This window comes from Manis javanica, chromosome 15, assembly GCF_040802235.1.
Source record: "Manis javanica isolate MJ-LG chromosome 15, MJ_LKY, whole genome shotgun sequence".
Lineage (NCBI taxonomy): Eukaryota > Metazoa > Chordata > Mammalia > Pholidota > Manidae > Manis > Manis javanica.
This window is the reverse complement of record NC_133170.1, coordinates 13,088,243-13,112,542: the sequence shown is the minus strand read 5'-3', so window position 1 is coordinate 13,112,542 and position 24,300 is coordinate 13,088,243. Positions and strand designations below refer to the sequence as shown.

The window sequence follows — 24,300 nt, the reverse complement described above, 5'->3', positions numbered from 1 at the left end:
TAAAATAAAATAAAGTAGTAATCACAGTACATTGGTTTTGGAATGAACATGCAAACTTTGTTTTGTTCATATGCAAAGATTACATTAGAACATTTAAGTGTACTGTTTGCTCATACTGTACTGCATATTTTTTGTGTATTTTTGAATAGTTTTGGAATCTATTTTTTAAGCATGTGTACATGACTTTGAATAATACCAGTCTTTTATGTCGATTGTGCAGCTACATAGCATAGCACTTTTTAATATCCCTTTCCTCCCCTTTGTGTTGGAGATAGTTACTGAAATATTCTTTTAAACATCCATTAACCCATTTATTTTAGTATTGATATTAAATATTTAGATTTGATATTTTAAATGAAGAATCAAAAACCAAATATATATATAGTTGCTCTACCGAAATGTGTCTTCTTTGGTGCTCTAATAATTTTCTTTCCCATTTTAAAAAAGATTAGTTTCTTCCATTAAGTGAAAGAAGTTTCTGAAAAGGCTGATATATTTATTATATTAAGTTTGTCAGAAGGATATGATATTATTATACCTCAGTCTTATAGATATATAAGGGGTCATAGTTTTTATTCAGTAGTTAGGTTTGGTTTTCTATTCCCTATTCATTCGCTCTTTGTTTTCAGTGTTTTATAATAAAGTATTTGAGTGGGTGGCAGGACCTAAGACTACATTGACTATGGCTAAGAGATAGGCTCCTGTAAAAGATGTGTATGTGTAATATTTGGTAGGCTGCCAGGTATTAACATGTGACGAAAAATTCAGGAAACCTAATGTTTTTAAGTTCATTTTCAGGTATTAGCAGTTATGTGACATGGACTAACCAAATCACTTCACCTTTCTTTGGGGCCTCACCATAATGTGGTGGAAAGAGGATGGTTTTTGAATCCTGATTACACCTGTTTTATAACCTTTGGCATGTTTTTAAATCTCTATAAAATGGATTACAATTTATCTTAGAAAATGGTATAATAGTATAAAAAGTTGTACTACTACTACTATACTACTAAGTAATTTTGCTAGTACTAATTTTATTACTTTTGCTAGTACTAATTTTATTACTTTACTAATAGAATATCCTGAGAATTAAATGAAATACATAAAATTATGCATAGCATGTTTTAGTACATGTCTCCATCTCATCTCCTAACTCTTCCTCCCCTGGTGTCCCTCCCTCATTTGTAAGTGAAAGATTGATCTGAAAGAATTGTAAGCTCCTAAAATTCAGTAATTCTGACAAGTATTTTTTGTACTGGCATAATGTTAATTTTTAGCCCTTTTGTTTGTACAACTAACTGTAGCAGAAGGTAGGTATAGGAGAATGTAGAAGGGGGAGGCTTCATAGAAGGGGGGGTACTTGAACTGAGCTTTGAAGGAAAGATATGATCAGGTAGAATGGGGAAGCATTTTTGGGCAAAGAAACTGCTTTCACAAATGAGTGTTTTGGGCAGAATGGAGTGTGAAAAGAAAAGAAGTGGGAGTGATTTTTGAGAAAAGGAGTGGTTTAGATTTGAAGATTTTGTGCCTCATTAAGGAGGTGGCATTTTGTTTTCTAGGACATAGTGGGAAACCATCGAATGTTTTTAAGCAGTTGAGTTGTGTCATGTATATTTTAGAGAAGTGGCAGGCTACACTGGGCAACATTGGGCATAAGTGATCACTTAGGACATTGGTTTTGAAACTGGTGGTTACCATTTACTAGTATGATACTTAATCAGTATAGGAGGTTGAAACCACTACCGTGTAAAAAGATGAGTTAAAATAGGATGTGATAGGATAGATAAGAGAGCCTTGCAAATAATAAGGTTAGTACTGGTTTGTGAAGCATGTTTTAGTTTTATGTAAAAGTAGGTACTTAATCAGATGATAAATATATTTATCTATATTACATTTAAAAAATGTTTGAGATAGACAACCTAGGAGAGATAAGAGGTGCTGGAAGCCAAATTAGGACAGTGGCTTTGAAGATGGAAAGTAAGGGACAGATTTGACATTTCAGAAAATAAATGTGCAGGACTGACTTTTTGCAAGTGAGGGAAGAGGGAAGCTTAAGGTTTTGTTGTTTTTGTTGGGTGACAAATATAGGGAAGTAGTAGAAGATCTATATTTAAGGGATCAGGTTATATTTCTCATGATTTTATCTTATAAGGAGCTATTTTACTCTCCAATGTAACAGACTGAATAAAATTTAATTACCCTTTAGAAATACGTGAGATATAATGAACAAACAGAAAAATGTGAAACATAAATTGTTGTACAACAAATAACTGTGTAACCCAAACCCAGGGAAAGAAAGAAAATATTACCATCAATACAGAATAGCTCCATTTCCCTTCCTGTTCCTAACCTCTCCCTCCCTCTAGTGGTAATCACAATAGCAGTTAAAAAAAAAAAGAAAGTTAACAAATAAAGAGTATTTTGAATTAGTCATTTTTCCAAGGTCAGTATCCCAAGAAAATAATACATCAAGTGCATGAATTTCTTTTTACGAGGGACTACAGGAATATAAAATAGTTTTGCTAAAGAGATGTATCATAATATTATTTTTATAATATTAATATTCAAATATTATATTATAATATTATAATATTTGAATAGGGGGAAAAATTTCCTATCTATACTTTATTAAAACAAATCAGCTTTTTGTTACCTTCTACTTCTCCCGTCCGTATTTTACATAGTTGTAATCATGCCACATGGACAATTTTGAATTCCTTTTTTCATGTAGCTTCTCAGTTTCCCATGTTTGTATAGTATTGACTATAATTTTTTATCTCTACAAACATAATATTTGATCATGTTAAAGATCATGTGAATTATTTTTTTTAAATGAAGTTTTAAAAAAATTCTGAAGAGTATAAAATAATATTAGTAAGGATCATTTTATCTAAACCTGTTGATTTTTAAGTATATCCATAGAGTAAATTCTTACAATGAAGTTAATACTGTGTGTCAATCTGGTTTGTCTAAAGAAACAGAATCTTACATAAGAGATTTCCAAGGAGAAATTTGTAGAGTAGGCAGGTAAATTGGAAACTCAGGCAGGAGTTGATGCTATTGTCTTAAAGCAGAAATTCTTCAGGAAAACCTGTTTTGCCTTAATACCCCTTTAACTGTAATGAGGCCTATTTACATGCTAGAGAATACTCTCCTTTACTTAAAGGGATTGTCATGAAAGTTATTTTAATTGATACTCCTCAGCACAATGTTGGAGATTCTTTTTCCTGAATTAGATACATTGTCTAATCCCTGATAAATTAAGAAATCTTTGCCAGTTGCATACATGAAAATTGTATTTTATTTACTATTACATTACTTTTAATTCTGTTATAGTGGAGGATGGTAGAATACAATAGTTTTTTCCACGAAACACTTAACTGATGTGTGTGTATTTCTACTTTTCTCTGCTTCCTATACCTGTCTAGTGGCCATTAGCTTAAAGAATAATTGAAACTTTTCTTTACTATTTTATTCCCTTGAAGAAGCTCATTCATCTGAATTCAGTAGTTAATCGGTGTTTCTAGACCATAAATACATATCAGTACCCTGCTTCCCTGCTTGGTATCTTAATTATCCATAAGGACTAAAGAAATTTCATAGTAGCTAAGTAGAGTTTAGTATTTTTATCAGCTCAGAGTTTGTAGTTGGAGGACAGTGTTATATGCTGAAAGAAGGTAATGGATAATGTTTTGGGGGTCTGAGGATGACCTTCAAATTCATTGAACTCACTTTAGCTTTTAAGGTGACATTAAAGTTGTAATCTCTTTTTTGATAAATAAGGATTTCTCTCTTCTGTGACAGTTAAGTGTTCTGTATTGCTACCGATAGCAACCTGTGCAGCTTCAGGCAATTCCAGTTTGTATCTATTACTCTGGCTAAAGGGTGAATTTATGTGCCTTCTGTTTTACAGTACTAAATAGGGGAAGTATTCCTATGTATAAAACATCTGTCTCATTAATACATTCTGGTAAGGGAGACAAAAGTACCTTATGTCATATCTGTCCCCAACACTCTTAATTTGCATCCAGATTTTCCCCATCAGGAGTAGCATTTCCATATCTCCATATGTAACGGTTGCTCCTTTTCAGTCTGTCAAATTGGTTTTGGGTTCAGTGCATTGGGCCCTGTGTCAAGGGAATCTCATAAAGGTTACTTCTCCAACTGTAGGCCATTTTACCCACATTCGGTACATTTGGCCTTGGGTCTCTAGCTGCTGAGGGTTGGGCTGAGATCTTGGCCTTGCAGTCAGTTTTCATCTTGATTGATCTGTTGTCTACCCCTGAACTGGTGGCAGGCTCTAAATATTATCTTTGCATCATCTCTGCATTTATAAATCTCAGAATCTGGAATAGAGTGGATTTGTTTGCGTCCCTTCAGTGCTGGGAAACCAACAGCAGCTCCTCTCAGTCCACTCAGTCTCTTAAAATCCTTCATTAAAAACTTTCACTTCAACCCCATCAATGTCTACTTTATTCATCTGGTGTATTCATCAACCCTTACTCACTGAAAACTTCTGCTCTGTTAGGACAAGTAGATATACCATCTTCCCTTATCTTTTCCCATTTTGTTTTAATCATTCTAATTTTCTTAGTATCATCCCTGAAATTGATAAAGGAAACTTGAAACAGCAAATCTGATATAACATCCTGAAGAGTTTTTTGTGTTGGTAACAGTAAAGTTACATGGGGGACCATGTAGAAGGAGCCACCTTTATTACAGTATTCACCGTGACCTGGGGGCACGGCATATTAAGGGTTTGAATATCCGGTCACTGTAAAGCCAGTCTGGTATGACTTGCATATGTAGCCTATCAGCCACATGGCTGTAGTATTTCACTTTGCATGCAAAGGAGAGACAGCATAATTCCCTTTCTCAGGATAAGTAAGCTTTATAGCCAGTTTATCTATTCTGCCCGGCTAGCAGTCTTGTTGGATTAAGTTGCTCTGTTTTAGTCACAGCCATTGAGAATTGTCGTTAGTGAGCTGTGGGTCGTGCATTAGCCCAAATATGCCATTGTCTTCAAACCATATACTGTTTTTAACTTAACTATTCTTAGGAGCCATATTAATAAAGGTTCTTTAGGGAGCTAGCTATACTGATCCACAAAATGAGATACCAACGTTATATTATATCCTCTGGTTTCGGCAGTTTCCTGATTTTGTCCCCCTGCTACCTGAATCATCTTGGTAAATGGAGGTCATCTGTTCAGCACGATTTCTCTCTTCTGTGACATTTCAAGGTTAGCAGCCTGATACTGGATTGGATCAGTTGAAATCTGGGTTGGTGCAGCATCAGGGTCCACCCTCAAACTATCTTTACCTTCTGTTCTATATCATGTGGCTAACAAAAGCCAAGGAATCCTGCATTTTGCCAGTTTCTTACTATTTTGCATTTCATTGTGGATTGGTGATTAGACTCATCTGGGGTGGATCTATCATTTCTAGGTTTCATTTTCTATTATCTCCTGTAACATGGCAATATGTCTGCTGTATCATACTATGGGTGATTTGGCAAACACCCAGACATCAGGGATTTATCATCCTCTGTCCCCTCCCTTATTCTTTTTCCCAAAAAATGCTTTAGCATTTTATAATGAATCTAAGGTCATGCTAGCAATCCCCTAAACTTGAGGGTGATCCTGATATCCCTGAAACAGATTAAGACTCATGACACAAGGTTTTTAACCTGTTTTGCCCACTGTTTGATAAATAAGGATGAATAAAGGGACTTACATAAGCCATAGTTACTCACTCTACAAATTGATCATTTCCAAAGTACTTTACAATCAGTGTATACATAAGCATTTATTGAGTAATGTCTATGTTCTAGGACATTGTTACTCAACCTTTTTTGTAATTACTCTCTGAGAAACTTAAAGACAGTTGAAATTACATTAATTTTTATCTAAGGAGAAATTAAAATACTGCAGAACAGGATTTTGTCAGGTAGGGTTTAACTTTGGAGAACCACAAACCATTGTAATATCGAAAACTTTTTTTGTCCTTCAAGAACTACTTTTGCCTCTTTGGTGGTACCGTCTCTGTTGAGAATGCATGTAACAGACTAAGAAATTTTATGTCGTTGTATGTGTGTATCTCTTTGTATACACTTTATATATGTGTATTTCTTTGTATCTCTTTCTTGCATCCTCTATATGTGTATGTATCTTCCTTGATGTATAAAATGAGTTATGTCCTGACACACTGAGTGTAAGTTGAAAATATTGTAAATAATTTGGTATCATATCCAGACCTTATGGACATTTCAAGCAATGGAGAAGAAAAATAGTATGTTTTAAGTTAGTTTGAGACCTTTCCTAGAGCCCACGGGTCTCTGACTTCTGAATTGTTTAGCAGAAAAGTTAAGGTTTGAATTGAATTGTTCCTTTCCTACATTCTTCCCTAAGAGGAGAGAGGGTTGTTAAGTGAGTGATTATTATAATCAAAGAAAAAAATAAATTATCAAGTTAGTCAACATGCATCAGAAGTTTTAGATACCAGGAGCCTGGAAGTAGAAGTGAGAGGTGAGGTAGTCCTTAAACTGAGATCTGTTGTGTGTTGCCCAAATTCATGCAAAACAGTGAGTTTCTTACATCCCTGCACCTGCAGAGCCTGAATTACAGACAAACTAACAGAACCAATTTTAAAAAGAGGGTATCAGACAGAAATTGGAGAAACAGAGCAGTGCCCAAGGGTGAGAGAGGCAGATACAGGCTAGAATGAGTACAAATCTTCCTCTACTTACAATGGGGTAACATCTCAATAAACCCATTGCAAATTGAAAATGTATTTAATACACCTAACCTCCCAAACATCATAGCTTAGCTTAGCCTCCCTTAAATGTACTCAGAACACCTACATTAGCTTACAGTTGGGCAAAATCATCTAACACACAGCCTATTTTATAAAAAAGTGTTGACAATCCCATGTAATTTATTGAATACTGTACTGAAAGTGAAAAACAGAATGGTTGTAAGTGCATTGTTTACTGTGGTAATTGTGTGACTGACTGGGAGCTGTGGTTCACTCCAATACCTAGCATCACAGGAGAGTGTATATACCATATCACTAGCCTGGAAAAGGTAAAAAAAAAAATTGAAGTAGGATTTCTACTGAAGGTGTATTGCCTTTACACCATCATAAATTAGAAAATTTGTAAGCCAAACCATTATAGGTCAGGGACCATCTGTATGTCTGTATTTATATCTATGTATCTCCTCTTAAAAATAGTAAGGTAGGAATTAAGGCCAAAGTGCCAAAGTACCTATGTATTTCTTTTCAGCTTTGAAAATCTTAGAGCTTTAGGAAATTTTCACTAGGAAATTTTCAACTCATAGGGTTACTATGAGTTGAAGGTAATGGAAAGATTTACATGGAAGTACATTCTTCCTGATCTGAATATTAACTCCTGATAAAACTAAATTTGTTGTTGATGTGTGATATATATATAATAAACAGTGCACAAGTATAAATGTAGACCCTGATGAGTTTTTCTATGAAGTGACCATGCCCATGTCATACGTATTCAAGTCAGGAAACAGATTTGGGAAAATAGTAACCCTGGAATTCTCTCTTGTGCTTCCTTGCAGTCATTACCTATCATCTCTCTCCTCAACTAAGGGTCACTCCTGTCCTGATTTCTTACATCATAGTTTTGCCTCTTTAGGAATTTTTTAAAAGAAAATTCATATGGAATATGCATACATATTTTTTTGGTCTAGTTTTATGCTCAAATTTTGAGAAATTTATATATGTATATTTAGTTCTTTCTCATGGCCGACTTACTTCATTGTAAGAATATACCTCAGTTTTTCTTCTGCTGTTGAAGGACGCTTGTGTTGTTTTCAGCTTTTGGCTGTTACAACTTATGCTGCCATGAACATACTTGTATATATCTTTTGGTGAACATAAATTTCCATTGCTGTTAGGTGAATGCTTAGAAGTAGACTTGCTGGGTTACCTGGTGTATGTATTTTCAGCTTTACTAGATACTTCCAATGTGGCCGTGCCACTTTATACCCCTACTGGCAGTATATGAGAATTTCAGTTGTTCTGTGACTTTACCCACAATTGGTATTATCTGTCTTCATTTTTAGCATTCTGGTAGGCATCAGGGGTATCTTTCTAAGGTTTTAATTTGCATTCTTGCAGCTAGTCTGTCTCTCTTCTGCGTGTGTTGGTATTTGGATGTCTTCTATTTTGAGGTGCCTAAGTCTTCTGCTAATTTTTCTGATGGATTATTTTTTTCTTTATGATTTTTAGATATTCTTTATGTATTCTAGATTTGAGTCCTTTTTAAAGAAATATGTATTACAGATTATTTTCTGCCAGTTTGTGGCTTGCATATTCCCTCTTAATAGTGCCTTTTGATGAATAGTTGTAAGGCCAGTTTTTCATTTTTTTCCCCTTATGCGTACCATGTTTTGTGTCTTGAGATCTCTTCCTGTGCCAAAGTCATGAAGATGTTCCTCTGTGTTTTCTAGAAACTTCAGTGTTTTGATATTTTACATTTTGAACAGGAATTGTTTATGGTGTAAGGGGGGAAGGGGGAGTCATGACTGATATATTTTTTTTCCATATGGCTCTCAGTTGATCACCTTTGCCATAAATAAGGTGATACCATATGTGGGTCTGTTTATGAATTCTTCTGTTCCTTGGTCTGCTTTGTCTATTACTGCACCAGTACTGCACTGTCTGAATTACACCAAAGCTTTGGTATAAGTCTTAGTATTACATATAGCTATTACAGCCCTTGGTATAGGATTCCAATTTTGTTCTTCTATAAGATTCCCTTGAATATTGGCTTTTTAAGTTGTCGTATAAATTATAGACTCAGCTTTTCAATTTCCGCAGAACAAGTTGGTTTGGATTTTGATTGCTATTTTGAGAAGTGAATTCATCAACAATGTTAAGTCTTAATATCCATAAATGTGGTATATCCCATTTATTTAATTTCTCTCAAACTTTAGAAGTTTTCAGTGTAGAGATGTTGCACATTTCATTTACTTTTTTTCCCCTATGAATTTAATGTTTTTGATGTTACTGTAAGGAGTATCATTTAAAAAATGATGGCATATAGAAATTCAATTAGTTGCTGTGTTTTGAATTTCAAGCATTGATTCCAAGGTTTTTAATGTATATTCTTTTTTTTAAATGTATATTCTTTTTGCATTTTCTCTTTATCTATAAATAATGACAGTTTTGTTTTTTCCTGTTCTTACTTTTTCTGTTGTTGGTCTTACTGCATTGGAGGGTAGGACATCTCACACAATATTGAAGTAGAAGGTGATATTGAGTATCCTTGTTCCCAGTCTAAGGAGATCATCTCCAGTAATTTATTAGGTATGATGTTTGCTCTAGGTTTTCTTTAGATGCTGTAACACATTAAGGAACTTTTATTCTTAGTGTAGTGTTTTCAGCATGAATGAGTTTTGTATTTTATCACGTGCTTTTTGTGCATCTCATGAGTACATAATTTCCTTCATTTTTCTGTTACTGAGCTGAATTACATTAATTTAAAAAAAAATTTGAATGCTAAAAATCTTTGCATTCCTACAGTAAACCCCATCTGGTTGTGATGTGTTCTTTTTCATATATCGTTGATCAGTTGCTAATATTTGGGTTAGGATTTTTCCAGCTATGTTAATGAGAGAGAGTGGTCTATAATTTTCTTTCTTGTTATGTCCGTGACAAGTTTTGACATCTAGTTGGAATATGTTTCTTTTCCTATTTTGGGAAGAGCTGTTTATAATAATATATATCTATAGGGAAGTCTGCTTTATTGGTAATTTGTATCTTTTGTTTTCTTGAAAATTTTGCTTGGAAGTTACCAGTCTTTTCAGAGAACAAACTTTGACCATTGAGTTTTCCTATTTTATTAATAATTTTGCTTTTTTTATTTTTTTCCTAATCCTTTTCTTTTTTTTTGAGGGATAACTTGTTTTTCTAGCTACTTGAGCTAGAAGCTTAGATCACTATTTTTCTGTCTACATGTAAACACCTACAAGCTTTGATATGTCTATATTATCATGGAGTTCAAAATGTTTCCTAATTATCCATTTCTTATTTATCCCATGGATTATGTATATATGCCTTGCTTCATTTCAACCAAATATGTGAGATAATTTTTAAGTCTTTTTTCTTTGTGAAAAAACACATAAAATAAAATTTACCATCTTAACCATTTCTTTTTGGGCTGTGTGTGATTGATGTATTGTGTGTGATATGTTTCTTATCCATTATAGTTTGAGAAAATACTCGATAATCCCTTCATATTTATTGAGGCTTTCTTTAAAAAATCAGGCTTTTAGTTAATTTTGGTAAATTTTATGTAGACTTGAAAAGCAGTACATATTCTGTTGGATAGTGTTCTGTGTATATCAGTTAAATTAGATTTTTAATTCTGTTCAGATTGCTTGAATACATAATGTTTTTTCCTGTTTTAAAAAACAGCTCTTGAGAGGTACTCAACTTTCAAACAATTATTGTGGAATTTGTTTAGTCTGTCATTTTTTGCTATGTATTTTGAAGCTGTACTACTGGATGCACATAAATTATGAATCTTTTTATATGCTGTAGCAGCTTTCTTTTGCATGTCTACTGTAAAAGCAGTATATAGTTTCTCTTTTCATATTTAGTCTTTTTTTACATTATTTCATTCTGAAAAATTTCAGACATATAGAAAAGTTGAGAGAATTATATAGTGAACACCCATATACATACCACCTGGGTTGCACAATTAACATTTTGCTGCATTTGCTTTATCACTTATGATATTACTTTTTTTATATCATTTAAAAAGTAATGCATATATTCATTGTAGAAATTTTGAAAAAATATAGGTGAGCACAAAGTGGAAAATAATTGTGGCTCCACTATCCTACTGAGATAATAAGATGGTCACAGTTATTGTTTATATTCTGGACTTACCACATATGGGAAACTATTCAAATTTACATATCTTGATTGATTTGCAGTATATAAACAGGTACTTTACATATCTTGATTCATTTAAATACCACAATTTCCCTTGTGATGGTTACTGTTATCCCACTTTACAGATTATAGAAATTTGGATACATGAGTTTCAGTAACTTCTCCAAAGTCTGTGGAGAATTAGGTGATGGAGTATATGTACTTGACTCGGGTAGTCTAGTTCCGAATCTGTGCTTTTGACATACTTACTCTTTTAATTGGACTATTTAGTTCTTTTACATTTAATAGAATAATTTATATCATTGAATTTTTCTCTCTGCAGTCTATTGTTTTCTCTTTGACCTATGTATTTTATATTCCTGTTTTTCATCTATATTTATTTTTTCTTCTTTTGATATGGTCCAAATATCAAGTACTTACAGTATAATACAGAGTGGCAAATACAGTTAAGCAATTACAGTGCATATTAGTAAATGCTATGTATAGGGTTCTAGCAAGCACTGAAAAGTTTTTACACCTTACCTGAATTTAGGAATTGTCTTCGAGAAGAGATAACTCTTGTGTTAGAATTTTAAAGGAAGTTAGAAGGTAGTGAGGTGAAGAAAAAGAAGAGCAAATTTTTTGGGTAAATTGCTATCTAACTTAAGCTATCAAGGAACTTGCATGCCCTAAGTGGCTTGAATTTTTTCCTCTAAGCAGTGTGGAACCGTTTGAAGATTGCCAATCATCATATTCATATTTGTATTGTCTATAGATTATTCTGGTGGCAGTGTAAAGAATGAATTTTTTTGGAAGGCAGGAATGTGATTAAACTGACATCAGACAGACCAGTTAGGCTGTCAGATGGTGAAGGTGAAGGTGGAGATGGAGAAACAGGAGCCAATTTACAAATTACCTAAGAGGAAAACTTTTTTATCTAGGGGATGGAGAGGGAAGGCTTCAAAGATGACTGCCTGAAATTTGCCTGAATGGGTGTAAGATAAAATGAATAGGTACCATTGGATGATTTATCTCTGGTTTTAAGCAATTTTATTATATTGTGCCTTGGTGTAGTTTTCTTCCTTAGACTTGTTGAGATTCTTAGGTATTTTGAGTTCATAGCTTCTCATCAAATTTGGGTAATTTTTGACTCATTTTTTAAAAGATTTTTTTGTATTCCCTTCTTTTCCTCTGGAAACTCAAAATTTTCTATGTGGTCTCTCAGCTCATGGATGCTTTTTTCCCCCAAGCTCCCCTTTTTTTCCTTCTAGTTCTTTTTTTCCCCTTCTCTTTGTGTTGGATAGTTTCTATTGCTCTGTCTTCAGGTTTGCTAATTAGTTTTTGGTGGGGGCAGTATCTAAACTACTGTTAAATCCATCTAGTGTATTTTTTACCTCAGACATCTTGAGAGGTTTCATTTGGATGTTCTGTGTACTTCAGTGTCTCTGCTTAACTTATTACAGAATACAAAACCTTTTTTTTGGAATACATCTGTGTCAGTTCTGGTTGGTTTCAATTAGTTGATTACCCCCACCCCCATTATGGATTGTACTTTTTGGTGTTTTTTGCACACCTAATAATCTTAAGGTGAGTGTCAGACATTGTAATTTTACCTTGTTAGACACTTGGTAGTTTTTGTAGTTTTTTTGGGAATAGTTTGAATCTTTTGGGTCTTAAAGTTAAGATAATCTTATATGGGACCAGCACAGCACAGAGTCCAGGACTAATCTCTAAATCTGTAACACAGATTTTTGTTTTAATTATGCAGTATCATATTTTATGGTTTCATGATGAATTACTTTGGTGTCCTTTGTTAAAATTTAAATGTGGAGGTGCTTTTATGTATATTAACCCATTAATCCTCATAACACTATAGGTTGTAGTATACTAGTATTACACATGAGAATGAAGCTCATAGAGGTTATGTGACTTGCCTAAGGTTACTCAGCTTGTAGATGACACAGCTAGAGTCCAAACCTATATGTAGCTCATCCTATGAACTAGTACTATCCTATATACTTGCAGGTGTAGGATAAATCCTCTGAAACTAAGCTTCACAATATTTGTATTAGTTTTGCCACCCTTCCCTCCATTGAGGTGGAATTTTGTATTTCTAATATATAGCTATCTAGTATATGTCTAGTTTATTTTAATTGTTTATTTTATAAGGTTCAGCACATTGAATTATATGTAGATTTATCCAAGGATAAAAAGCCTTATCTACACATCTTTAAAGTTAGTGTTCTCCTTGAGAGACAATCAGGAAACACACCTTCTGGCTTTATTAGTTACTGCAGTAAAGAGAGAACTTGTATCAGGCAGAATGCTGGGCATCTCACTAAGTGCGGTTAGAAAGACTTACTATAGGACTTGGGTGTGATTAGTGATTTGACGGAGGCTTCGAGGAAGCAAGGCTTACCTCTGGATTGGTTGCTTTTAGGAGGGGGTAGTGGGGCAAGTCTGGTACTGTGGGCATCTTATCCTTAGCTACAAGATGGGAAAAATGAAGAGTGGCCAAAACTGTGACTACAAAACTGACTGCAGTCACTCATATTACCCAGAATAGGGGTATGTTTGGTAATTTTTGTGGTTTGGAAAAAAATTTCTTGATTTTGTCTATGTCCAGATATATTACAGAGTGGTTTTGTTTTTGATTTGATCCGTTGATGGTCACTGACTGGCCTCATCTGATGTTGATACTCTGTGAAATTGTTTATGTTCAACAGAACCTCAAGGCCTTGCTGTGTGCGCCCAGTCAGCTCCTAGCCTGTTAGGCTGTTTTCTCTTTCTTAATTACTTAATTTTTTCTTATGTAAACTAGGTTCACTGCAGGGGGAAAAAAAGGTGAGAACAAACACATAAGCCACAAGAAAAAAGTTTAAACTACCTAATGTTTTGTTGAATATTGTTGTGGACATTTTTATCCTTATTTAAACATAAAATATTTTTATAATGTGAAGTTACATTGTTCGTATATTTACTTTTTTACCCTAGGGATTTATTGTGACTATGTTTCATTCCAAGTATGTGGCTATTGTGCAATGGAGAATGTTAACATCATTGCCGTTGGAGTTTTGATCTGTGTCATCCTTTTATATGTCTATGTAGCTTTCATTAATCTTTATTCAGTAATCTTTTTTTGTGTGTGTTTTTTTGTTTTTAATTAACGTATCATTGATATACACTCTTATGAAGGTTTCACAAGAAAAACAGTGTGGTTACTATATTCACCCATATTATCAACACGTATTTTAATAAAATGATAGGCATTAAGTTTAAGTATATATGAATCTTGTTAATGACTTCCTTCAATCTTTGTGAAATCTAGGTGAAAAGCAGAATTTGTTTCTGCATACCTAAAAACAAAGATACTAAAAAATGTCTCTTTATATTAGTTCATAGAATTTACCTGTATAGGTGAGTAATAATACTACTAAGCCTTGTATATAATAAAAAAACATTATGTAAAAAGCTTGTTAGGTGTATATTAACTTTAGTAAATGCTTTTCTTCAAATTTTCATCTGAAGCTCTAAAGCCTTTTTAGATAATCATTTATTATCACAGTAATCTTACTGAAATGGAAACATTTACCCTATTTCTCAGGCATTAGTTAAATGTATATATATTTTAAAACTTGTTCGATTTTCCTGTTCTTTCCCAGTTGTCTTGGAAAAAATGTCCTTAACTTTTGCTTTCACTTTTACGTCTTGTTCCTTTCTTCCACCTGAGAGCCTTACAAAGCTCTGAATTATAATTGGATAAATAGAAGAATAGTTTTAGTATCAAATTACTATAGAGGAAAATAAAAGTTGTTGTTTTTGAATAGACTTAACTGATATTGCTAATCATCTGTTTGTTTTTTAAATACACTATTTGTGCTCAGATCTAAAAAAGGATTCAAAATAACTTAAAGCTCTTGAAAAGTTCTCCCAATCCCTTATCATATATACCATGCTAGGAGGAGGGTTATGCCCCTGTAGGCATAGGAGAGATTTTTTTTTGTGTGTGTACATATACATACATTTGCAGTGGATGCAGTACAAGGTAGAGTAGGTATCAAAAAATTGTATATAAATACTGTAGTTGAATAAGTAATACTTGGATCAAGAAAGACAATGTTGTAATAATGAAGGGCAACATATTAACCAGTTGCATTCCTTTTTGTTTAAATCTGGAATTCAAATTGTATTCAAAAGTTGTTTCATGTTAAAAAGTAGATATTTTCTTTTAATTAGTACTTACCTAGTTATTTTCAAAGTATCTCCTGTTCCATTTTGTAAAAATATGTAATTGCTTTTCTTCCCCCTGCCCCCTTTTTTTTCTTGGCAGCTTTTCACAGATGGAATCACAAATAAACTTATTGGCTGCTATGTGAGTAATACCATGGAAGATGTAGTCCTGGTGCGAATTTACGGCAATAAGACCGAGTTATTAGTTGATCGAGATGAGGAAGTGAAGAGTTTCCGAGTGTTGCAGGCTCATGGCTGTGCGCCCCAGCTCTACTGTACCTTCAATAACGGACTGTGCTATGAATTTATACAGGGAGAAGCATTGGATCCAAAGCATGTCTGCAACCCTGCTATTTTCAGGTATATTTCCTTTTCAAAAGTATTTTTCTTTTTGAAAAATAAGATTATTAATTGGACTGAGGAAATGTTTTTTAAAACTACCTTTTCTTTCTTGAGTACCTATTTGGTTAACAGAAGCTTTCTTTTGTTAGGGTCTTGTTTTTGCTAAAGAAAAAAAATCCTTTTCATCTGTCATCTTGTTGGGTTTTGCAAAAGGAAGGGCTGTAAGAGGTTTTGGATTAGTCTGCTTCATACGGTCAAGGCTTTCTCTTAATGTTTTGAAGTATTGCTTAAATCAAAGCATTAGACATTTCTTACTAAGTTTGGTTAATCAGTTGCTAATATTTTCAGAGTTCTTGCTTACTAATATTAATTCTGTTAATACTTCTTTGTTTCCCTTGAAAACTTCTTATTACTTAATTTAATGTATTACCTTTCTTACAAGAATAATGTTTTGCATATGCTTTTTTTTTCTAAACTTGGTATCTTGTAAAGTTCTCTTTCTGCTCTTGAAAAGTAGCCTATGGGCTGATTTGAAAACAGCAAGTTGATACATAGTTTAAACCAGAAGTTCTCAAACATTTTGGTCTCAAGACCCCTTTACAACTTTTAAAGGTTATTGAGAACCCAGAGAGCTTTTATGTGAGTTACAGTTATTGGTATTTGCCATGTTAGAAATTAAAACATTTTTAGAGTACAAGAATATCAGTTATATATTCTGTCAGTTGTCATCATGATATCATACCATTTCATGTAGTTTTTAGAAGACTAGTTTTTAGAAAATTAGAGAATATTGGAAAGATAAATAATATCTTAAAATGTGGTTTTGGCCTCACAAACCTCCTGAAAGGATCTTAGGTTTACAGGGGTCCTCGATCATATTTTAAGAATTGCTGAGTTAACACACTGATGAAAATGGAATGGACCTGTATCATTGACTTATTTTAAGCCTGTTTCAAATAATATCTTAACATATTTTGGGATAGAAATATACTGAAATCCTAATTTTTAGCCATCAAGGTATATTCTTTTCCCTTTCATGAGTATACTGTTTAGGATGTATAGAATGTTGAAAACTGAATAGATATATAAATTAGGCTGAAGGAAAGCTGGAATTAGATTCAAATACAAAACATACTTTCCATAAGATTGTTAGAGAAGAACTTCCTAGTAATTAAAATAGCAAGGAAAATACTAGTTTTAGACACAGTGTCTAAAAGATTTAAGAAAAATTTCTTAAGGCCAATACCATGTTTACTGGGGTAGCAAGTTTTAACTGCCTTTGTAAAACATGCATTTCAATACTTTTTACATTGATATTCCCAATCTGTCTTTAATACACCAAATTTAAACTTTCAGTTGAACTACTGGTACTATCTGCAGGTCAGAAGTTCATATTCAGAAGAATCTCACCTCCTTTTACTCTGCAGTCTCATGATGGAAACCTGATGCTGGGGAAGTTTTTTTCTTTTTCAGTGATAATGGAAAGTTATGAAATTGGAAGCCATATGAAATTCTATATTAGGCAGTATAGCTCTGTCACTAAGAGTACACTATGGAGCCAGATTGCTTCAGCTTTGTGAGCTGTGTGAATGGGCATAGTACTAAAACAATTGGTGCCTCTATTTCCTCATCTAAAAAATGGGAATAATAATGGTACCTACTCTAGGGTTGTTGTAAGGATTAACGTTGATAATATGTGTAAGAAGCTTAGAACAATACCTGTTATATGGTAAACACTGTGTGTTAGATTTCACAATTATTAAAAAAATTTTAAAGACTTCTCACACTTTATCCAGCTTCTGCAGAGCTTCTAACAACTTGGACATTAAGTAAAGAAAGTATTAAAATATTACTCAGGGAAACTGTCATGGATGTTACCAATCTACTGGCTTTATTAATGTTTTTAGGAACATATTTTTTGCGTTTTAAAATTCAAACATGGACGTTTTTTGCTCTAAGTGTTACTTATTATAGTGTTTATACATATTATTCCTTAATGTCTATGAAAGCAGCATAAGGTTGGTGTCATAGCATATAACACCCCCCACCCCCATACACATACATCCCTTGTTTGTTACAGACAATATAAACGAGTTTCGGAACTCTTTCCTACTGAAACTAGATTAACACCTCAGAGTCTTTCTCAACTAAGCAATATTAGGTTATTACTGCCCATTTGTTTTATTTTAACTTCCTTGAAGAGACCATTTCATTTAATAGTTTATTTTTTAGTTAATACTAAGAAAAATAGTAACAGGTATAATTCTGTTGATTTGTAGAAATGATACATTAAAGTGATGATGCTGGCTAATACTGATGTAGCATTTAAGTTGAGCTGGATACTGTTCTGAATACCTTTTGTATGTTAATAAATTCAACTCAAAATAATCCCAGTAGGTAGGTAATATTATAATCCCATTTTAAAGATTTGTATCTTTAATAGATAAAAATAGATGCAAGGGCTTTAAGTACTTTTTTGAAGATTGTGCTGTTAGTAAAAGTACTTCCCAAAAGAATACTAATGATGAATAACTTTACCTGTTTATTTGCTCATTGAGAAAAAAGAACATTAAAAGGAGAAAATAAGAACTTTGTTAAACCACTTAAAAATTTATTATGAACATTTGTAGAATTGAAGTAAATAGACTAAAGAAGAAAACAAATGCAGACTTTGCCCTATTGATTGATTTCTGATCATCCTGTATAAGTAAATAATCATCATTAAGCTTACTATAGAATTTCTTTTTAACAGGAAAGCTTTTCATAATTGATCTTTTTAAGGACCTTCAGGTAGGAAGATGCTATTGACACAGTATCACAAACGTGTTTGTGTTAAACCACAACTGTGTGACATTATGGGAAAGACAAAACTATAGAGACAGCAAAAAGATTGTGATTGCCAAGGGTTAAGGGGGTGGGAAGGATGAATAGATGAAACAGAATTTTTAGGGCAGTGAAAATGTCTGGGATACTTCAATGGTGTATTCACATTTCATTAAAAAAAAAAGAATACTGTCAGAGACTAGGCATCAGTATTTTCAAGTACGTATTTTATGACAGTTGGCTTGCAAAAAATGATATATTGGATTGACCTACAATTTTGAAAGAGAAGCAGAATGGGAGCTGAGAAAGGAAGCAAAAGATGAGAGGAAGGAACTCCAGTATATGGTTAGTGGACATTATGAGTTGTAATGCTTACTGTTCAACTTATTTTGTTAGTAAATTTATTTCACATTATGTAATAATTCTTTTACAGCATACTTAAGCACTTAGGAGATTTTGTTAATTACAATAAAGCACAGAAAATACAAAAAGAAAAACTGAGGCAAGGCATATTGATTTAATAAGTAGCTGAATTAGAAATAGTTTTAAAAAGGAATATGGTTTTATATGTACAACAAATAACTTTAAAAAATAACAATTGAATAAATGATGATTCTGGAGCCCCAAGACAAGAGTAGTGATGTAAATTTGGGATGATGTGCTTGTTTAGCTCTTCTCCTTTAAGAAATGAATTTCATATATATGAGGTAAAAACAGGTATTTACGTCTAGTTTAGTGGAGGACAGAATTTAAACTGTCCCTGTTCTAGTAATTTAGTCTGTGACAGACAACAATCTTGGGAATAAAATAAGGTAAATAGTATACACAGGAGAACAGAAAAGGTTTTCAAAAAAAGTACAGATAGTTTACTCTGGTACACTTGGGAATGTAGGCAGTGTTTCACTGAGGTTACATTTGAACTGGGCTTTAAAGGATGAGGCAGAACATGGAAGATGCTGGGGGAAAAGGATGATAGGTAAAGACAAGTTGCACCAAGTTAATGCTTAACTAGTAAGGATTTATAGACATTTACACCTGCTTTATTTGAAAATTTTTATAGCAATCAAATTTTATGGAGACCTTCAGATAATACTTTGAAATCCAAAAGTATTCAGGATTTCTCATCATGTATTTCTCTAAAACTTTGCTCTTGTGGGGAATCCTGGCAGAATTTTAAATAAAAGCCAAGCAACAGACATAACAGGAGAAATGAAGTATAAAATGAATTATTACACATTTATCAAAAAGCATAACTGAACAACACTGACTTCCAGTGATGAAGGTACTATAGTGTAACTGGTACATTATGGGTTGTTAGTAAAATGGTGATATTCTCTTTTGGCAATCCATAGCACAATATATCAATGTAGAGTAATTAATAAAAGAAAGTTATATGCCATGTTTCAGTCATGCCAACTCTTACATTGATATATAAAAGGTACTTCAGCACAAGAACACAAGTAAGTATTCTACTGTTGATATTTTTGAATGTTGTCTAGAACATGCAAAATGGCTGATGCAGGTCTGTGATGAAAAAATGAGCTTAATAGCTGAGCTGTAGCCACAGTAGGTTAGGCAGTAGTTTGCTTATGTGAAAATGCAAAAGGAGTGTGTAAACATGAGATAAACTCCATGGGGATGATGGGATTAGGGATTATTTTAAAATTCAAAAAGTGCCTGTAAATGGTACAATGCTGCTAATTTTTTTAAGTCTTCTAAAAGGGGAGCAGTTAAGAGTATTAGAGAAAATTTTCTGAAGCTTTGAGATTTTCAGACATGACTTTATTGTATATAGGATTTTACAGTACATTTGCTTTGATATTAGTCAATAAAACTTTACTGATGGGTAGGAAGAAGAAAGACCAATTTAGTGAAAATCAGACATCTTTAATTCTTAGATTTCTTTTTTTTACAAATAAAAATCAATGGTTTAAATAATGCTGTTACCTTAACAAAGATTTTTTAAGTGTTTTTTTTCTGTTGTATATAAAGTCTCTAATAAAAAACAATTGAAGTACTCTATAGTCTTTTTAAGAATTGCATTTTCAAATGACCATTTAAAATTTTTATTTAATTAAAAAATTTCCTTTTAATTGTAGAATACAAATAACAAAAAATTTATATGTTCATATTTTTGTGACTGACATTTCACTTAGCATGATGTCTTCAAGATTCATCCATGTTGTAGCGTGACTCATAATTTCCTTTTTAAGGTTTCTTAAATCCCATTTTATGTATATACCATATTTTGCTTAGCCATCCATGGATGGACATTTGAGTTGCTTTTATCTTTTGGCTGTTGTGAATAATGCAGTTATGAACACGCATGTACAGATACCCTTTTGAGACCCTGCTTTCAATTCTTTCTGGTGTATAACCAGAAGTGGAACTGCTGGAACATGTGGTAGTTCTTTTTTAAACTTTTGAGGAACTGACATACTGTTTTCTCTAGTGAGTGGCTGCACCATTTTTACATTTCCACCAACAGTGTACAAGATATCCCATTTCTCCATCTCTTTGCCAACACTTAAACTTTTGTTTTTGATAGTACCCTTCCTGATGGCTATATAATATGGTATCTCATGTTGTTTGATTTCCATTTGCCCTAATGATTAGTCATGTTTGGCATCTTAGACTTGTTGGCTGTTTGTAATACCTTCTTGAGGGAAATTTGAGTTCAAGTTCTTTATTTTTAATTGGATTGTTTGTTTTTGTTGAGTTGTAGGAGTACTTTATATATTCCAAACATTAACCCCTTATCACAGGTACAATTTGCAAACATTGTCTGTAATTCATTGGGTTGCCTTTTCATGCTTATGATTTTGTTCTTTGATGCAGTTTTAAATTTTGATGTAGACTAATTCATCTATTTTTACTTTTGTTGCCTGTGCTATTGGTATTATATCCAAGAAATCATTGTTAAATCCAGTGTCCTGAAGATTTTCCCCTAAGTTTTCTTGTAAGTTTTATAGTTTTAGCTTTTACATTTAGATTTTTGATCTATTTTGAGTTAATTTTTGTATATGATGTAAGGAAAGGATTCAGCTTCTTTGTTTTACATGTACATACCAGTTTTCCCAGCACCAGCTGTTGAAAAGACTGTCCTTTGTCTATTGAAGGTCTTTGCACACTTACTGAAAATCATTTGACCGTAAACTCAAGGGTTTATTTCTGGGCTGTTAAGACCATTGGTCTATATGTCTGTCATTATGTCAGTACCATACTGTTTTGATAACTGTAGCCTTGTAATAAGTCTTGGAATCAAGAAGGTGAGACCTTCAACTTTATTCTCCCCCATCTACCCCCCTCCCACCCAAGGTTGTTTTTTTGCAGGCCTTAAAATTATGTTTGCATTTTAAGATGGATTTTTCTATTGATGAACAAGATGCTGTTGTGATTTTGATAGGGATTGCATTGACTCTAAAGCTGACTTTGGGTAATAATGACAACTTAATATTATGTCTTCTAATCCATGAACATGGGATGTTTTTCCATTTATTTCTCTATTTAATTTTTTTTAGCAGTTTTGTAATTTTCAGTATACAAGTCTTTCACCTCTGGTTAAGTTTATTCCTAAGTATTTTATTCTTTTTAATGCTATTGTAAATGAATTTGTTCTTTCCTTTTTGGATTGTTCATTGATAATGTAGAACTGCAGCTGATCTTTATGTGTTGTGCAACTTTCTTGAATTCATTTATTAGGTAAAACCTTAATTTTCTTTAAGTGATTCTTCACAAATTGCATGTTTTATTCAAGCCTAATTTATCAAAAATTTAGATGAGTATGGAACTTGTAATTAGGACTTAATTTTTAAAATCCTTTAGCAAGGGCTAGATTTTATGTACATAAGTGCTGTGCTTACAATTGAACTATACTTGTTATTTCCAAGAGGATATTTGTATTATAGATTTTCTTCCTTTTCTTACTAATTTTGCTGCAGTAAAGGTAGACAAGGAGTTCTGAGACCTGTGGAAATTGAATTGAATTCTAGACTTTCATGTGTCTTTCTTGTCAAAGAACAGGTAGTATTTGAAATGCATGGTCACTTTTTATATAGTAAGGCATTTATTTTATTAGAACCCTTATTATGTCATATTTTTAAAAAAACAAAGATAGATTTTAATCCATCTATAATAAACCTGATAGTGGGAGAATCCCTTGGTCTTAGGGTAAATTTTTTAAAATGCACTGTGTCTGTTGCCAAGATAATGACTAATTAATCAAATATGTTAAGTACCTCCTCTAAGTGCTGAGTGCAGACAATAGAAGAAAAACGTATGAATCTTTGCCCCTTGTAGGAAAACTTAGTGGTAGTATTTATCAGTAGTATTGATAAAGCAATCTCAGTTACTAAGTATTATTTGCTTTTATTTTATTTTGAATTGTAGAGGAAAATAAGACAAAACATTCTAAATAACATGGAATATTTTTACTTATTATATAAACATGATACTATCATTAAATACTAATTTTGCCCTTCATATAATTTCATTTTAATCACCTATAGATAGGGCAAATGTGTCTTGTAAATTACTTTGCAAGATATTAATCTTTAGCTCTTTAAGTTTTGGTATAGTTTTTTTGCAGATACTAATTTTGCTGTAGTCTGATGATTGTTAATATTTTAGTTTTCTATTTGAGTAGATACATATCACCCATGAAGAAATGTTCTAAAAACTTCCTATAAAAATAAATCTCATTATTTCAGAAACTTGTTCAAAGGAGAAAATTTTATTTGATAGATTTTGATAAAAATTATTTTCATTGGAAAATTTTCCTTCTGTCTTTCCATAGTTTACATTTATTTAATACTTAGAGAAGGAAATTGGTGTGATAAGATCTACAGGATCTTCATACATGAATGTGAATATGAACTTAAACTTTAAATGATTGAATTTTTATGTAAATTTTTTCTGGTATTTGGAAGCATATGTTAGGTTTGAAGGAGGACTTAAAAGATTATGAACTAGTCCAATAATTTTGTTTTCCTTGCAAGGAATTTGAAACTCAGAGAAATTAAATGATTTGCTAATAAATTCAGGCTGCAAATACAATGGCAAAGTCAGAATGAAACCTAACAGTCTGTATAGTGTTATAAGGATATTTTATTGTGGAAAGGGCTTAGCTTTTGCATTACATAATCACTTCAAATCCTGGTTCCTCCCTGACTACCCACCCTTCTGCCTTTCTGTCCAGGCACTAAAGTTAGTAGATGCTCTCTCTTCCAGCAGCTCTCTGTGTTCATCAGGTTCCATTAATCTGTAAGAGCCCCTTGGACTGGTGGCCATTCTCATTTTTGAAGTATTTGCCATATAATTGTTATTCCAGTCAATCCATCTTAATAACATAATCAGATAGTTTTTGAGAGTACATTTTATATCTTGCAAATCAGGGTTTCGTAAAACTATATAAAATGATGTTATTCATTTATTTTGAAAAAAATCACAGTAAACAAAGTTTTTTGGTGTTAAATACCTATTCTACTATGTGACCCTTCTCCTGAATCACCATTCTCATTTGTTCAGTAAACATTTCTAGGACATAATGTTCTTTGACATAGATTGCCCCTTGAGTTTTATGTAACATGGATTTTGCCTTTCTTCAAGCTTGTTGTCCCAACTCCCCTTCTTAAAAATTTAAAACCAGTTCTTACTGGCCTCAAATATGTCTGTCACACATACATATATATACACACATAAATATGTACATGTACATGTTAATATACACTGTACATGTATGTATTTGTACTCTCCTTTGTTTTGGTTTTGTCATCACCTGGATTTTTCAGTGAAGTTTCCTGGTACCTGAAGTACCCTATGTTCATTTGGGCTTAACCTTCTTTGCATATATGTGAGATTGGCATAAGATTTCTTTTTGTGGTATTCTTGTAGACATACGAGTATATGGTCTTAGGGAAGGTCAAGCAGTGATAGTTTATAAAGAACTGTTTGCTAATTTGTTTGAGAAGTGTGAACCAAGGCACATATA

At 32.8% G+C, this 24,300-nt stretch overlaps 1 protein-coding gene across 1 annotated transcript in view; it reads left to right on the top strand.

Moving 5' to 3' along the window:
* The window catches only part of ETNK1 (ethanolamine kinase 1), a 54,729-nt gene that overhangs the window by 4,020 nt on the left and 26,409 nt on the right, over window positions 1-24,300 (top strand). Inside the window, exon 2 of the mRNA XM_017669086.3 lies at window positions 15,247-15,506. Coding sequence (XP_017524575.2) covers window positions 15,247-15,506 — 260 coding nt within the window. The remainder of the gene's footprint in view (window positions 1-15,246; window positions 15,507-24,300) is intronic.